We start from the raw sequence: 17635 nt of genomic DNA on the forward strand, positions 1-17635 counted from the left end.
TCCCCATCTGAAGGCTTAAACAGGGGCCTGTGGATTTTAGGTGGATTACAGTCACCAGCTATTTTGGAGACTTTCAGGGCACACACAAATGCACTGCTGGCCATGCCTTAACAGGGAGAAGAATTTGGGGACACTGCCCTGGAGTTAACTCAGCACAGTACAGAAAATCATATTTTTCAGTAGAATTCCAGAACACTCTGAAAGTAAGATTAAGAAAACCTTTGTGAAACTGACACCATATTTAATTTTGGCTTTAATCTTCATATGGAAGATAATTTTAGGAAAAGATTAAAAATTAATATGAAGATAGGCTTTCAATAATAATTTCATCCTAGCAGAAGCCTAAAACTTCAGATGCCTTCCCCAATTTTGTTGTACTTTTCAGACAGGATCTATTGCAAATGGAGGAGAACATTAATAACAGCCTTTTGATAATGCAGGGAGAATCCAGGGCACATTTTTCTGAAATGTCTTGGTCATTGGGAAAGAATCAGATGTGTTAAAAACCCTCAAAATTTAAAAATACAATACAACAATTCATGCATTGTTTATGAAAACAGCTCATGTGTTGTGTCTATGTTCGCAATCTATTAAAACCAAGCAACAGAACTACTCATCCAGTGTAGTACAAATATTATGTGTATGAAGGCTGTAACAATTATAAAGCCAGGCATTTTAAAGTCTAAACAGACAAAAAACAAATTATAAAATACTAAAGAAGGCTATAAAAAAGCAGCATGACTGAATAAGAAAGCACTTGAATTGTTAGGCCCAATGGTGCTTTATTTTTTTAATGTAATCTTAGTTTTTGTGTTTTAAATGGAAAGTAGGGTGGCATACACAATTAGGACACATGAACACATGAGTGGGTAAGGTATATAGAAACATCTCTAAGCAAAAAGTAAGCAGACATATTTGAAAGAAAAAAAACCAGAACATTCAGCATCTTCTCTAACCTCGTATATGGAAAATATTTGCATACCAGTGACTTTTCCCTCTCTTACAACTAAAATAGCAATTTTCTGTATCATAAGGGACAAGTTTAGCAGCAGGGTTCCAACACTGCTGCCCTCCTCTACACACAATTATAAGCAAATTTTGTATTAATGCAATGTCCGCTTTTAGATGCAACTGTTTAATTATTTACACAGACTAAGGCTGTTCATTGATTGCTTCCTAACTCCCTCACAACACTTCCTTTGAAGGAGTGGTTCAGAGAATTAAAGTCAAATCAGACTGGAAATAGCTGAGGCACCTGTAAATTGGGGGCTTGTAACAGGCACAAAATGGGGCTTCTACCTGTTACTGCTCTCTTTGACTGGTTTAAAATAAACTAGAAAATTTGATGAAAATCTTTAAAAGAGTAAGAGCTTTCCTGTTCCACATCAGCATTTTGAACACTGTCCAAAAACTGGTGCTAAAAGTGGTCATTCATGGAGATAAAAATGCAAAATAAAAAAGTATTGAATAAAGTTAAGAAACATTTTTTTAAAAAGGTATGAATAATACAAACTTTATTTTCATCAAAGTAAAACACAGACCCACTGCTCACCTTCTCATTAGAGAATCAAGTTGAAAATTTAGTTTTTCTGGATGGATTTAGTTATGCAGCCCTGAACAACAGAGGGACTACACAAACAGCTAAGGGCCAGTGGTGAACACTGTCACATAGAGGTGAAAGCACAGACAGGTATGCAGAGTGCCAATTAGCTATACTATAACTGGGTGAAGCCAAAAATTAAACTCTAGCTTAACCTTGTTAACTAAACAGCCTTCAGAAAAAATTCTGCCACTCCTAGAAGCTGGGTTTTAAATGTTTTCTCCTAATCATTACTAGCTGTCACCTAGGAAAATATCCATGATTCAACAATTTAAATACAATTTAAACCATCTTCTATTTTCTGAGAAACAACCAAACTATAGCTCAGGATGCTGAGGAAAGGAGGAAACATAGTTATCTAAAAAAAGTCAGATATGGTTAATTAGTTAAATGGTACCTTTTTCTCTGCTAAACAAAGACTAGCATATGTAAGAGCTGGCGTAAAAACCTACAATCCCACCACATCCACCCCCCTCCCTCCAAAACTTACAATCAACACAGATTTCTCACTAGGGCAAGAAGCTAAATTTTAAAAGATAATTAAATCAATTCATAAAATATTTGCAGTCAAGTGTTAATTAACAATATTGCCCAGACTCTCATTTTCAAAGCCACGTACAGGGAATAATCCTCATTTGAAAAAAAAAAAAAGAAAAATCTTCTAAAAAATGTGAAGACTGCACTCAAATTTTTGCCTTTTTGAGGGGGGCTGGAGGGCAGATAGATGGAAGAGACTGAATGAGCATTCTTTTCAGAATAAGTATCTACACAAAGTGGAGGCAGCATGGTTCACCAATTCAGAGCCAGAGGAAAGACTAGGAGCAGAACAAAGACACTGGACAGAAGAATGGAAGACTCTTCTGTGGCTGACTGGCTGAAGGAAACCTACTTAGTCTGGACTCATGGCAACCTAGGATACAAAAATCCCATAAACAACAGGGCATTTGTGCATGTAACTCCCTGTACACTGCTCTGAAAATTCATTTTGCAGAGTTTTTTCTCCCTCTCAACCCTTACACATGCACACACTGCACTGCATGTTAGTAGCTTTCATATCCATTTAAATGCTACAGCCAAGAAACACTGTGCACATTCACCAGCTCTGCTTTTCTGAAAAAGAGGCTGAGAAATTGGCATCTAGTCCAAAAGGGACCATATTACAAAATATTTAAAGAGGGATTGAAAGGCCATGCACCAAAATGCCAAAAACCCAATGAAACCAAACCTGTTAAAGAATGTGGTTCTGTGTGGTGCAACAAGGTAAAAAAAAATAAACATATATAAACTTTAACTTGCTTTGGTTTAAAGCTTCGGGCCTCATTTGACCTATACTGCATATTTTTAAACTAAGACTCTTCTTTTTAGAACAGTTCTGAATTAAACCTAAAAGAAGAAAAAAAAGTGAAAAGAAAAGCTGATACTAATACCTTTGGGGTTAGGCATTTTGGCCATTTTAGTCCTGGCACTTTTCCATCAAATTCAAATACAAACAAACAGACAAACAAACAAATAAATCTATGGAAATGTAATTTGGAAGTCCCCCTTGTCTGAATTAACTTGATACAACAAAAGACAGAACTGCTTAACGAACTTTGACTTTTATGAATGTACAAACTTCAGGATTTGCTGCTCTGGGGTTATTTATAGAAAACTACTTTCAGATCCGCTTACTGGACTTCATACTCATTTTACAGCCAAAGGAAAGTGGAACAACTTGAAAGCACAAAACTAGTTTCTTTTAAAAAGCTTTATAACTTTGTAACATGTTTTAAATTAAAACAAACTACGACAGGGTTTTTGGCTGCATATTTATTACCAGAAACCTTGCCTGAGTGGGGAAACAGTTTTCAAGCACGCCAGTAAAGATACTCAAGGCACTATACTCACCAGTATGAATCTTCTCATGCCTCTGTAGCAGGTACTTCTGTATGAAACGCATGTCGCACTGACTGCACTGAAATGGTTTTTCACCTTGAACAATATAATTCCACATCCATAAGTTAATAACTACACACTGTTGTTTCTGATAACTATTTTTGAGGAATATTAAAATGTCTATTAAAAACACCAGCATCTGAGCGAATTCCAAAAATACCCTGACACCAAAAAACATTTGCCTTACTAGGTACATGAACTGCAGAGCTCTCTCCATGATCCTAAGAGTCACATTAAGACTAGCACGGAAGAGTGATCTGGAATGGCTGTAATCTCCTCAAGTGCAAGATCAATCAGGATGCTGGCATAGACTGCATTCAGGATACTGGCAAGCTATTATAACAGTAAGTACCTTTTTCACTTCTCCAAACACAGAGATACCTCATCAGACAAATAAGCAGCCGCAGCACAATTTACAAAGGGGTCAATTTTTGGCACTTAGGCTACAAGTCAACCCATTACTTTCTGATAAAGGAAGAAAAGAAACCTTGTAAACAGTTAGCTCTTCAGTTTATTAAATATATGTTGATTTTTTTTTCTGATATTCTTTTGACACTTTGGTGCATGGAATCTCTAAGCTTAGATGCCAAGTTAGCTACACTCTTAAAACTGAAATTCGCATAGAGCTGAAAACATTTTTAACATAAGTAAACAACTCTTTATATAGTAGAAAAGACAAATTTGAAGTCAAGCAGTACCTGTATGAATGAAGACATGTCTCTGTAAATGGTAGTTGGTTCTAAAGGCAGCATTGCAATGCTCACAAACATGAGATTTGTGGGTTTTCAGACCAAGTGATCCATCCTCATTTATTGTAAGGATCTATTTTAAAAAGAGTAAAATTTGTTCTCACACTACCCTCTAAAGATGTCTTATTAACTACAAAAAAAAAAAACATTAATTTTTTCGATGCAGAAAATGTAAATATTTCAGGTAAAACAATGCTAATTTCTACAAAACTATGCGTTAAGCTTCTAATACACATTTCCAATTGCAGTCCAATCCAACTCGTGTCTCGTTGTGCATTAAGAGATATTTCAACAGGACAGAGACAAAGGCAGCTCATGGAAAATCAGCTTAGAGCTTCCCTAGGCACAGCTGAGTCACTTTATACACTACTGTTTATTTTGTCCGTCTGTTGGAAAGGATGCAAAGTAATCAAACCACTCCTGGGCACTAAACCATGGACAATCGTATTTTAAAGAAAAAGCGAATGGTTAAATTCTTTATATCAAATCACAACTCTAAATGTTTGCTAAAAGTCATTAAAGCTTAGCCAGAATAGTCATATATATTATCTACATCTATATAAAACCAGTAGTCTCAAAGGTAAAACTGTATTTAAAAAAAACAAAATCCCAAAGCCAAACAACCAAGAGAACAGTATTATTCTTCTCCCCTTTCAGGTTTTTCACTCAATAGAGTATTGCTCACTTAATATACACATTAAAGCATCTCCTTGATGACTTCAACTTGCCATACTCAATTGCTTTGCTGTCAAACAAAGCCGCTATTTTCATATAAAATTTAAAAAACTTAAATTTTAAAAATGCACCACATCTACTTTATTCAATAAAGCTAATCACAGGTTTTCTCTAATTCGTCAAAAAGAATAAAAATCGAAAACTAAACCAAAACCCAAAATCTTTACTATCTCTGGCAAGAGAATAAGCAAATCAGTAAACAAATTACATTTATAAAATCTTGCTTAACTGCAAACACAACTATAAAGAAGAGCTTAAGGAACCTTAAATAATACAGTTTAGTCCCTTGTTATTAAAAAAAATAAAAGTATGCTGGGAAAACACATCTGCAGTTTGATTAGCTACAGCATTTTAGGTTTTATGATAATGACAGTGATGAGAAAGAGAGAGTCAATAACTGAAACAGTATCTCTGAAATAGCAGCAAATACTGTAGGATCTACTTAATTTTTAATTCTCCTGTGTCAAAACAAGGGTGAAAGTCTCAGACTAGCAAATTCTTGTGCATTCACTCTGAAGGACAAGCACATTCATACGTTTGTAAGATTGGTGTGTTACAGCTCCAGTCACAGAGAGAGACAATTGTAAAGACTCTGTTCTGTAACATTACTCAGCTGATGAAGCCGACTGCGTCTTTAAAACAAATTTAAATACATGTTATGAAATGCTTTTCATATATTATATTGAAATTTTATAATAATTGTGCAGAAAATACACTTAATTTCATGGTTATCCTAAACCTGGGCTCTTCTACTTAATCTACCACCTGTTAAATGATGAGAGTTAGCTTTGTCAGAGCAGCTTCCCTAACCAAAGCAACAAAAAAGCTTGTGCGTGTGAGTGTGTGCGCGTGCGTGTGTGTCCGTGTGTGCACGTGTGTGTGTCTGCGTGGCAGAGGGAACAGGACACAGGAGTCATGACACCTGATGGCTTCCTCCTTACCTGACCACTGCATTGATAGAAAACAGAATTTAGAACGTTTCAGAATGTTAACTGACTTCCATTTGTCAGAGTTCCAGCTGCTTGTCTGGATGGAAAATCTACCCCACTACTCTGGAAAGACTGAAACTGCAGTAGGTTCTCACCTAGGTCAGTCCTTCAGCTTTTTTCTACTCTGCCTTTCTACTCTGACAGGTCTGAAAAAGGGGAAGAGAAACTGAAAAAGAACCTGTTTAACAATTCTCCTGATCATTTTTCAATCTTTTGTCATCTCAAAAGACTAATCCTGGCAGACTGGGAGATAAAAAGGAAGCATGCAAGTATATGTCTGTAGAAAGAGGGGCACACGCCTCTTCTACCTTGCCATGTTTCCATGGAAGTGATCTCTGGATGTACTCAACCTAGATCTCCTTCTTCTCTCAAAGGGAGAAGTGAGAAAAAAATGCACAGCATTTGGAACTTGCTTCCACACCCAATCTGAAGCAATTTCTCAGCTTTCCAAGAATACTACAGGTGCAACCTTATTTGACAGTGCTTTGAGGAGGACTGGTAGGTCCTGCTCCCAGGGCAACAAAAAGGAGGTTTGGGAGATTTTCTTTGTATTACAGTGAGTTTTCATTTAATGTACAAACAGTCTGGGTTGATTTCTGAGTAGGTTTATTTTAATGCTGCTGTGTGATAACATATAACTGATTTACTTCTATCAGAGCAGCCTGCATATGTTCTATTTTAAGTCTGAAGATTAATACTGATTTGGGGAATTACTACAAGATGTAACACTGCTACCTCATGAGGTGAAATGATTCTGGTTTTATCTGAAGTGCTTCTCAACAGAAGAAAACTGTTTTCAGACATACAGGCATACATAGTCCTCATGAATGGATCTACAAAACAAATTTTTAAGTAACAAACCAGCACCTAGGGTAAGAACCTTTTGATATAAATAAATACATATATGAAGATGATTATGACCACAGGAATTTTCCCTACCAGTAAATTATTTTTTATATATTAGTAAGCTTTTTAGAATTTTCAAAACTACCATTTTAGTTTTCTTTTTAAAAACTTTTAACTACTATGCATGAAGCATATAGAATTATCAGGCTCACAGAAAAGCACAACTATTATTAGATAGATACAGAGTAATGATTTATAAATGGTCTACAAAGCTACTGACTCATAATTTAAAAAAAATATTTGGAGAGAGAACTGCCTGGAGAGACAGATGTTAAAATATGTCAAGAGTTCATGTTGCTAAAAGGAGTTCAAAGAAAAACACTGTTATATCAGTTTTGTTTTGGGTCTCTGGTGAACTTCAGAACTGCATCTTTACTGAGCAAACAAACAATTTCCAGCCTAACTAGTTCAAATGCTAATGAAATTAGTCATAGTCAACCAAATCTTCAGGTCCTTTTAATCTTGGTTTTGCCAAATCAATGTCTTACTTTTGCTGGTGAACGCTGTTTTCTTTTCTTCTTTTTCTGCAAATCTACTGGCTCTCGTATTTGTTTTTTGTCTCGTTTCTGTTGTTCAGATGCATCAGTAAAGGTAATTTCTTGCTTTACACTGATCTGTTAAGATACCAAGTGCCAGTTTCAGGTAAGGTTCTCACTACAGAAAAGCAATTTTTCAATTTTAGAAGATGACAAACTGCTGAAACAGAAAACCTTTTCCTAAGGGAATTATCTTCTGGCTTCACTCTTTCAGAAATTTAAGTGAAAGAATTAATATGTATCTTAAATAAAAAGGGCACAGTTAATTTCCTCAGTAACATTTTGATGTATCCTTTCATTCATCTCCCAAGGTCTTTTTTCCTGACCTGTGGTGATTTTGAGATCAGTTCATATATTAAAATCACTTCCATCTGTAAAACCATTCAGATTTTCATACCTATTTTACTTTAGTCCGTGCTGTTGTCAATATAAGATTTAACGGAATAGTTTATTATATATTTAATACAGAAGTATTTTTAAGAGAAAAAAAAAACAAGACCAGTTCCAATGAAGTTTTTGAAAAAAAAAAATTAAAAATCTCAATCTAATGTGAACTTTAATGAAGACCATGATACTCTCACATTTTTCTAACACCTGAGCCACCTGATCTACAGCTAACAGAGTAGTGTTTTAACAGTGCTGTGTTTCTGAAGATTATTCTTCATGTGTAAGGCTCTCTACTTTTATAGTCCTGGTGACTGTTCGTTATGTTTGAAGGGTAACAGTGATGGTGTGCTGCATTACAGACAGATGCTCTGTTTTCCAAAGGAAGTCATCTCTATGCTCTCTGGGAAAGCCAAGGTATGCCTTCTATGAGATTCCGTGGAGGGGCATATTTATGGTCATGTATGAAGTGTCACAGTCCAACCTGCAGTGTGAATGCAATTGCTAAGCGTCCACATACCTTAAAAACATACAAGATGCTTCCTATAGCAAAAGCAACTAAACAGTACTATCAACAGCATAAACAGTATGCACCTTCTAATAACGCTATTTATTCCGCTTTGCAGTTACCCCTGAACATTAAATATCCTTAAAGGAGCACATTTTAACACTTTAGTTCTATGGTAACAGCCTGCTTATAAAATATTTATAAAACAGATACTTAAAGATTATACTTAATTGGCAAAATTTATCCACAGCCAGAGGCAAATGACATAAATATTTTGATAATCAAAATCCAAACAAGCAATTAATAGATTCTTGCCAGAGTAGGATTAGACTACCAGATCAAGCTTCCTAGTAATCTCTCCAATATTTCACAAAGAAATTGCTTACAGGGACATTAACAGCATACTGCAGCCCTTGAGGAAGTCTATCTTGTGCATCCATTTCATCATCATTTTTTACCGTCTCCTCATGGACCATGAGTTCATCATGTGAAATCATCTCTTGCTGTCGAAGTTCACTTTCCTGTAACACTTCATCTGTTGCAAGAATTTCTTGGTGCGGCATAGTCCGATCTTGAAGCACTGCCTCTTGCCGTTCTCGCGATACTCCAGACTGGTCAGATACTGCACCCATCCCTACCATAGCCCTGGATGACTGCATCTGGTCTATGCCACCACATTTAAGAAATAATCCTCCCAGCTTGTCTTCAATGTTCATTCTTAAGTGCAATTACCTACAAAGAAAGTTTTAATAGTAAACATCTACAATTGGTGCGCTCGCTTAAAATTTTTTACTTAAAAACATTTTATAAGAACTGAAGTCAGTACTCAACAAACATACATGCAGTCCTAAAATTGATACTGAGTAAGAACCAAGAGTTGGATATCTTCAAAGAATGTCAAAAGACTCTCCTTTTGCACATCTGTGTGCACACAACAGAACACTTTCCAATAAAAGGTTTCAAATCATGCTCCTGACTTCTGGCAAAAGTATGGTAATTAAATGATGGCTAATTCCTCCTTCTCATTCCTTAGAAAACTTTTAATTTTTTTTTTTTGTATGCCCTCTTTGCTCTGTTCTCTTTTTCCATTTTGACTGTCTTTTACAAACACCTCTTTCATACTGGTCCTGTTCTTCCTACTTCCTTGTCCTTCCAGTGCCCTTCCACCGCTGTTACCCCAGGGCACTGTTGCTCCTGGAATATCATAATATCCACAAGTGAGAGAAAACTGGGCTGCATCCAAAGCAGCAGCTGAGGGAGGTGATTCTGCCCCTCCACTCCACTCTCCTGTGACCCCACCTGCAGGGTTACATCCAGCTCTGGGGCCACAACATAAAAAGGACATGGATATGCTGGAGCAAGTCCAGGGGAGGAAAGGAAAATGATCAAAGGGCTAGAACATCTCTGCTATGCCAACAGGATGAGAGAAAAAGAAGGCTCTGAGGAGAACTGATTGCAGCCTTTCATTACTTAAAAGGGAGCTTTTAAGGTGGAGAAGGAACTTTTTAGCAGAGCCTGTTGAAACAGGACAACAGGTAATGGTTTTGAACCCAGAGATGGTCAATTTAGACTCAATATAAGGAAGAATATTGTTACAATGAGAGTGCTGAAACACTGGCACAAGGTGCCCAGAGAGGTGGTGTATACCCCCTCCAGGAAAACATTCAAGGCCAGGTTGGATGGGACTGAGCAAACTGATCTAAGTGAAGATGTCCCTGCTCATTGCTGGGGGTTGGACTGGACGCCTTTAAAGTCTCTTCCAACCCAAACTATTCCGTGATTCCACGAAAATGTAACTTTGTAGCTAAAGCTATACATCAAATAAAGACTATAGAGAGGTCAAAGCTGTTCATAAAAGACATTCACAGTGAGCAGGAGCATTAGTGAGGAAATATAAATTCCAAACATGAAAAGCAATACAATTCACAGTATTCATGACATGAATAATTAGTTTTTAGCACAGAGCAGGAGGCTTTTGTGAAGCTGGAAGTGGCAGCCTTCTCATTCTACTAATCAATATATATGCAAGATAGTTCTAGGACTCCTCCTTGGCACACTGGATGTGCAGTCAGAGCAGTCAGTCTCCTTCACCCTATTCCCCAGGCCCATAATCCCTACTACCAACTCCTCAGTGCTCCTTGAGACAGACACACCAACGGACAGAGAGACAGACAGACAGACATCCTTCCTCCATCCCTCCATGTTCCCAGAGGCAGAGAGCAGAGGCAAAACACACACAGGCCACAGCAGACACAGGGGTGGGAGCAGAGGCACAGGGCAGCTGGACAGCACACAGCAGGCCCAGCCACAGCACCACGTGGGACCTTGGGCAGCACCACAACAGCAGCAGCACCTTTGATTTTGATGCACTCAGAGTGAGGATACAGGCGTGATGTGGGTACACTGCTAGATCACAACAGCAGCAGCACCTTTCATTCTGAAGCACTCAGGATACAGCTGTGATGTACACACATATGTACATTGCTACACGCCAGCTTCAAATTCCATCCCCCTGAGACTGCAGCATGGAGAAAGGATCCATCTCCATTCAAGTCTCAAGTCAGAGGCTTTGCTGCCTTCCCTGCAGCTCACAATGACTATTCATAACCAAAGAAATCAGGTCTCTCTGCAGGTTATGTCCACAGAAATCGGGTCTCTGCCTAAAACCAGCAGGGCCATCACTGCAGAATTGCACAACAGCCCTCTGCCAGTCCAACAGGCTGCCAACATGCAAAAACACTCCATCAAACAAATGTACATGAAGTGTCTAGATTTCCATATTCAGTTTCATCCATTTCATCACTTTCTAAATAATTTTCTTCTCCAGGAATATATTTCGAAAACTCTCAGTGTATCTACACATTTGTGAAGTTTCCTCTATATCAAACTACATCAAGTTTACAAAATAAACAGTGGTTTCTTTTTGGGTGAGATCCTAGATTACTTGGTAGGAATGGAACCACCAGCTGAAAGAGCTGAAAACTCTCATGAGTTTCTCCTGCATTGTCCTTTGTTTCAAATATTACTATTGGTTCTTAAGATTCTGAAAGTAAAATCAACTCAACTTCTTAAAAAAAAAAAAAAAAAGAAAACAACCTCACCACAGACCACAACAAATAAAGTAAAAAAGCCAATTCACACATCCTGGTGGCAAGTCATGTTTTATAACTCAAAAGTGAAAGAACATTAGTCCCTACTCTGTACCATGAGAGGTTCTAAACTTCCGAATACATCATAGAAAGGCTGACAGCCAGGATGGTTTGACCCCTCTCAGTTTCAAATACGTAAGAAGCTCACCAAAGGAAGAGGCTTTTCAGGCAAATACTTTTTTTATTATTTTTAGTAAGCCTTGCTCTGCTGGAAATCAGGAGGACAGAGTCACCAAGCTACATGTCTTTATATATGATAGTGTCATCAATCTTTTTAGCGTTCTTCCTTCCTACATAACAAGTCCATTTTAGGGACTAAAACCACTCATGACAGGAGAAGAACATGGAAAAATTCTGTTCAGCACATTTATGTTTGTGATTTGTCCCTTTTTGTTCTCCTGCAATTCTAACACAAGTTTGAAATAATGCTTTCGACTTTCTCAGTATCTGTCTTCAAATAAAGACAACAATTTCTTAATGCCTTGAATGAGCTCAGGTAGTGCTATGTGACAGACTGCCTCTCAAATTAATCCATTTACAGTAAGAAAATGAGATGTCTTCAAGGGAAAATGTAGGTCTGATATGCCATACAGCCACTTGCAGACATTATATAATCCATGAAGTATTTTTCAGATGTAACTGGGAAACCAAACTGATAGTTTCTCAGCAATAACACAAACAAACAAACAAAACCTGGCACAGCACTAAGGCTGTATTCTTCCCACCAATGCAGATCTCCCACAGGTCTTGCAACAACATCATAAAAGAAGAAAGTGAGGATTAATTTATCATCTTTTTGGTTTAGAATATCCTGTGCCAAGGGAGAAAGGTGAGACAGAAGTGAAATTCTTAAGATTTGGTAAAAGATGGTGCAAAAGACCTAAAGCTGAGACTGGTTCTTTTGGTGGAGCACTCTAAATATCCAGCTTGAAAGACAGACTTCAAAGAAAATAAAACAGATGTATCTAGTCATTTCAGCCTTTATCTGAGCTCAATCCAAACTCAGGGTACATCTCACACAGACTGTCATTCACTATGCTTTTGTTCCACACTACAGAAATATGACAGCACCAGGTCAGTGCAGATTCTCCAAAGGAATGACGTGGACAGGTATGAGAATACAAGAACTCAAGATGCTGAAACACATTCAAGGGAGAACAAACAGCATCAAGTGTGAGAACATGGTGGCCCTAATCTGTCTGCTCAGGCCACTGGCAAGAACAGCACAGAAGGTTGTTCCACATGGAGGATGATACTGCCACATCACTCTGAAATTAGGTAGGAACTGCGGAAATCCTGGATTTAAAGCTACTTCCTGGCAGGAAGTTAGGCAGGCTAAGAAGCTGAGTGAACCACAGAGAAGAGCCTGCTGCTCTCAGCAGCAGAGGCAGGAAGACTCCTGACATGCCAAACCTTGGGACAGCTGGCGAGATACAGCAGCATCCCAGAGGACAGGCCAGCTGTGGGCTGGTGTTCACGGGTCTGGCTGGCTCCCACAGTCCCAACGGATATGGAAAGTTTCTTTCTCACCCTGACTAGCAGGTTTAGCAGAGTCATGCAACTGAGAGCCCTCAAGTTGTCTTCCAGCCATGATCTTGAGTCATATCAGAAGTGGTGCAGTAAGTGCACTGGTTATTAATCAGGCTTTCAAACACCTGGCTTTTCAAAGAAAAATAGTGAGAACTTACAGTGTTAGGCTGCATATGAGAAGTGATGAAAAACAATATAAGTTACATGACTTGCAGGTGATGTTTTAAAACAAATAGGTAATGTTTTAAAACAAAGAACCACAAACAAAAACAGGCTATTAATCCAAGTAAGAAGCATCCCAAATGCAATTAATTCAGTAAAACACTTGTAATTTGTCAAGTGACACCTTTCGGCTCAAATAAAAGGAGTCCTATCATTTAAATTGAAGATGAGAAGTGTTCTTGGAAGAATGACAGTGTGATAAAGAAATGTTAGTTAAAAGCATTCAAACAAGAACACTTTACCAACCTGCAAAGATTAAATATATTTTTAAGTGCAAGATGTATTTGTGAAATAAAGATCAACTTACTTAGAGATTATCTCTAGGGAAGCTACAAAAATGCAAACCACATACACACACACAAGCAAATTTCTTGGCATAAGACATTGTTATTCCTATTGCAGAGATATTTTTCATGGAATTTCAGAAGGTCTATTAAGCTGCACCAAGTAATATCTTGATTTTTCTTAGAGTATATAGTTCCTCTATAAACTGACAGAAAAAGAGCTGTCAACAAAACCTTTCAAGAATACGTTTTGCTTGATAGAGGTTCTCCATGCATTTACTGCAGGCAAAGCATCTCACAAGAGACATCTACAGGCAGAGCTCCCCGGGGAGGAGAGAGAGGAAGGGGAAGGACTGCCCAGAAGAGGTCTCACAGGAGCCTGCCAGCACCTCCTGTTTCCACAGGGTGCTCCCCAGCTGCCTGCAGTGCATCCCCAGCCAGCGACGCACATCGCTTCACTCAGAACCGCTGCTCCGCCAGCGCCTTGGCTGTGCTGCACAACCACTCCTTTCTGCACAACCACTCCTTTCTGCACAACCATTCCTTTCTGCACAACCACTCCTTTCTGCACAACCACTCCTTTCTGCACAACCATTCCTTTCTGCACAACCATTCCTTTCTGCACAACCACTCCTTTCTGCACAACCACTCCTTTCTGCACAACCATTCTTTTCTGCACAACCATTCTGTTCTGCACAACCATTCTGTTCTGCACAACCACTCCTTTCTGCACAACCATTCTTTTCTGCACAACCACTCCTTTCTGCACAACCATTCCTTTCTGCACAACCACTCCTTTCTGCACAACCATTCTTTTCTGCACAACCATTCCTTTCTGCACAACCATTCTGTTCTGCACAACCATTCTGTTCTGCACAACCACTCCTTTCTGCACAACCATTCCTTTCTGCAGCCCTGACATCAGCTTTCCAAACACTTCTGCTCTGAGCTGGAGAGTGAGCAGTAAAGACAATATTCCTAACTAAAGAAACAACTGCTTCAATGAAAACATGCTGCATGAAAAGTGTGGCAGCATTTCAATTCAGAATCAAAAATAAAAATACCATCAAGAGAAAACATTCATTGATTCACAAAGTCTGCTGGGATGGTGGCTGCTATGAGGTAGATGAGAACAGAGACCCTAAAGGAAAGCAACAATATTTGTAAGCCATCAGAGTTTACCCCTGGTCCAGCTCTTGTTCTCCACTTTGATTAATGGTAAGGGTTATTCTATCCTCTCCCTTCTTTTCTTAAGCATGAAGTAAGGCATTATTTAATTTAATGAGCAAGTACTTAGAGATACTAATTGGGTTCACTTTAAAAATAAAATCCGTATGTGCAGAAACACGAATTCTGTAGGATTTAAAAGACTATTTATGACAGAGGATAAAAGAAAACATGTTTAAGGATTAACAGCAGAGACAAAAAATGAAAATCATCTGCAGTTTAGTATCTATTTGTAGAACAGAATTAATGTTTTTGCTTTTTCTTTAAAAGTAAGATGTATTTTTGTATTTGTAAACATTGTCCTGCAGAAAGTCTTTGGTGTTCCAGAACTTCTACCACTCCTTTTAAGTGTTAAAAAGCAGGATTAGCTGCTTTCTATATCCATAACCCACTCCACCCTGTCTCCTATACTATCTTCTCCCTATTTTTGCAAGGCAAAAAGGAAGGAAAGAAAGCTAAGGGAAACATGAAAGGAAAGTTGTTAAAATATTCTTCTATTGTTAAAGTTGTTAAACTATTCTTCTGGCTTAAACCTGAGCTCCTTCTGAAGGACTGTAGCAAAGACTTGAGACAGAAATATGACTTTCCCTCTAGCAATAAGCTCTCTTTGACCATGTTTTCTAAGATATAACAACCCAAACACAAGAGCCAGGATGCACAACAGCAATTCTAACTTGCCCTTAGCAATCTGATACTGTTCTGCTGAAAACTACCTCCAAGATTCCCCTCACAAAAGCTGACACTGTGCTCAGCCCAGGGTATTAAATGGTTTCAGGGTAACCTTACACTGGGAGTAGCCTGATGACATTATTTTAGCTCCACATTTTGGGAAGTGCGTTTTCATTAAAGACAAGGCAAAGTCCCTGATGAGCAAATATCTGAAGCTACAGAACGTGTACCTGAGCACTCCTCCCACAGCCTTGCTTCAAGAGCTTTTGGAAGGAGTACATGCAGAGCTCAAACTACAGAACATATAAAGGTTACTTGTGCAAAATGCACACAGAATAAACTTTTCAAAAGGCAATCTGGGGAAACACCTCAGTTTCTTAGGGCTAATCTTCATGATCATGCTCTAATTATTTGTGCTAAACTGTAAGCTTAAATTAATATAGTGTACATAAATCTATAAAACTCCTTAAATGAACATTCTCATTCTAGTACAGAATTTTTTTCCTTCCCTGTTTAATGGAATAGTGTAATTCACCTTGGAAAGGTTTATTATGAATTAAAAAGTCAACCCCTTTATAATCAGAGCAGTTTACTGGCAGATAAGTAAAACCTTTCTAAATAGCCAAATTTCTAAAAAATCAACTACAGCTGATAGGCCATCCCAGTGGGATATTTGATGTTTTAATTACCCAACTCCCAATGATACTGCAAGAAACAACTCAATAGAGGGGGTACCTGCCCAAAGGGGAGAGTCCTGCACCTCTCCCCCCTCAGATCTCCTCGTTGCCTACTCTGGGTTGAGCACAGCATCCTGCAGCTGAGAAGGGAGCTGGACAGAAACATTCCCACGGAAAAGCCAGGAGGACAGAGCAGGAGGAGGATACAGGAGATGGGCAGTGAGGAAGCAGGAGCAGGGAACAGGACAGTTTCTCCAGGAGCGGTCAGAGGTTGGATCAGATCAAAGTGCATTGTGAAACTGCCCCACAAAGGCATGTGCACACCCAGAGCAACACCTCAGAGCTGCCACCCACACATACCCAACGGCTATGCCAAATTCAGACCATGGGAAAATGGCTATCTACATTCTCAAATGCCTTCCTCCTAAAATGAAGTATAAAATCACCAATAATTCTACAATTCCTGATGCTAATGAAGAAAAAGATAGCAACAGGGCCTAATAGCATGTTTAAAACTACTAATGTTTAAGCATTTCCATGAATGAAACCACCACCAATGCAAGCCCCTCCAAAAGGAAGAGAAAAATTAGAACTGAACAGGTTCCTAACATCCACTTTAAATCCCTATCAAACCATGAAAAATGCTGACTATTCTCATCACATCAGACAATATATTTAGTTGCACTATTAAAATATGGATATAGTCCAATACAAAAGGAAACTCAGCTAGCTTTCACAATATCAAAGGTTCAATTTTTACCATACCACAGAAGCCTAGAGAGTAAAGAATAATACCCTACTTAATGGCTCTAAATAAAGAACATTAAATAAAATTCTCTCTTATCCCTACTCAGAAAAATAACACCCAGCTAAAAGAATGATTTTTAAATTAACACACAAGGATTTTTAAGAATCAATTAGAATGTGTTGACTTGCAAAAAGAAAGCAATCAAACATAAATCATCATGAAAAGGTTAACAGATCATAAAATCAACACATTCTAAAAGGTAACATATGATACACTCTTATGACTTGTTGCACAGTTATTTCTGAGTGCTCCATGTTGCTGAACACATGCCAGTGCAGGGCCTGACTCCACCAAGATTTACACTCATACTGAGCTGTGAATAGTCCTATTACAATCAACAGGATTACTCACAGAAAATCTCCTTATCGTGCATAAAATTATCCATGTGTGAAAATCTTTGTCACCTTTCTTATCCTGAAATCTGTATTCCATCATCACCAGCATAACCATAATTCAATATCAAATGTGCATATGGAAAAGCTTGTGATGCTGTATTTAAAAAGCCACAGTTCCATGTCAAAATCCACAGGGGTGCTACCAGTGTCACAAACATACTTTAAATAGTCCAAAAATCACAGGCAATGCTACTTTTTATCTGGGGGAAAAAAAAAAAGCCACTGGTTTTGTAGCACTAAATCATAAACTACTAGAAAATAGTTATTTTTCAGAATTTATCTGGGAATTTTTCCCACTGGATAGTTAACCTCAGAAGAACACTGCAGGATTT

At 38.2% G+C, this 17635-nt stretch overlaps 1 protein-coding gene across 5 annotated transcripts in view; it reads right to left on the minus strand.

Moving 5' to 3' along the window:
* The window catches only part of ZNF148 (zinc finger protein 148), a 40838-nt gene that overhangs the window by 10749 nt on the left and 12454 nt on the right, over positions 1–17635 (minus strand). For 3 of the 5 annotated variants that reach the window (XM_064718239.1, XM_064718237.1, XM_064718238.1), the window contains exons 2-5: positions 8729–9074; positions 7403–7528; positions 4234–4357; positions 3488–3571 (exon numbers count right to left, since the gene is read on the minus strand). In XM_064718239.1, coding sequence (XP_064574309.1) covers positions 3488–3571; positions 4234–4357; positions 7403–7528; positions 8729–9058 — 664 coding nt within the window. In that variant the 5' untranslated portion in view covers positions 9059–9074. The remainder of the gene's footprint in view (positions 1–3487; positions 3572–4233; positions 4358–7402; positions 7529–8728; positions 9075–17635) is intronic. The other 2 variants (XM_064718241.1, XM_064718240.1) reach the window with 2 other exon arrangements.

Source organism: Zonotrichia leucophrys, chromosome 7, assembly GCF_028769735.1.
Source record: "Zonotrichia leucophrys gambelii isolate GWCS_2022_RI chromosome 7, RI_Zleu_2.0, whole genome shotgun sequence".
NCBI classification, from domain to species: Eukaryota; Metazoa; Chordata; class Aves; order Passeriformes; family Passerellidae; genus Zonotrichia; species Zonotrichia leucophrys.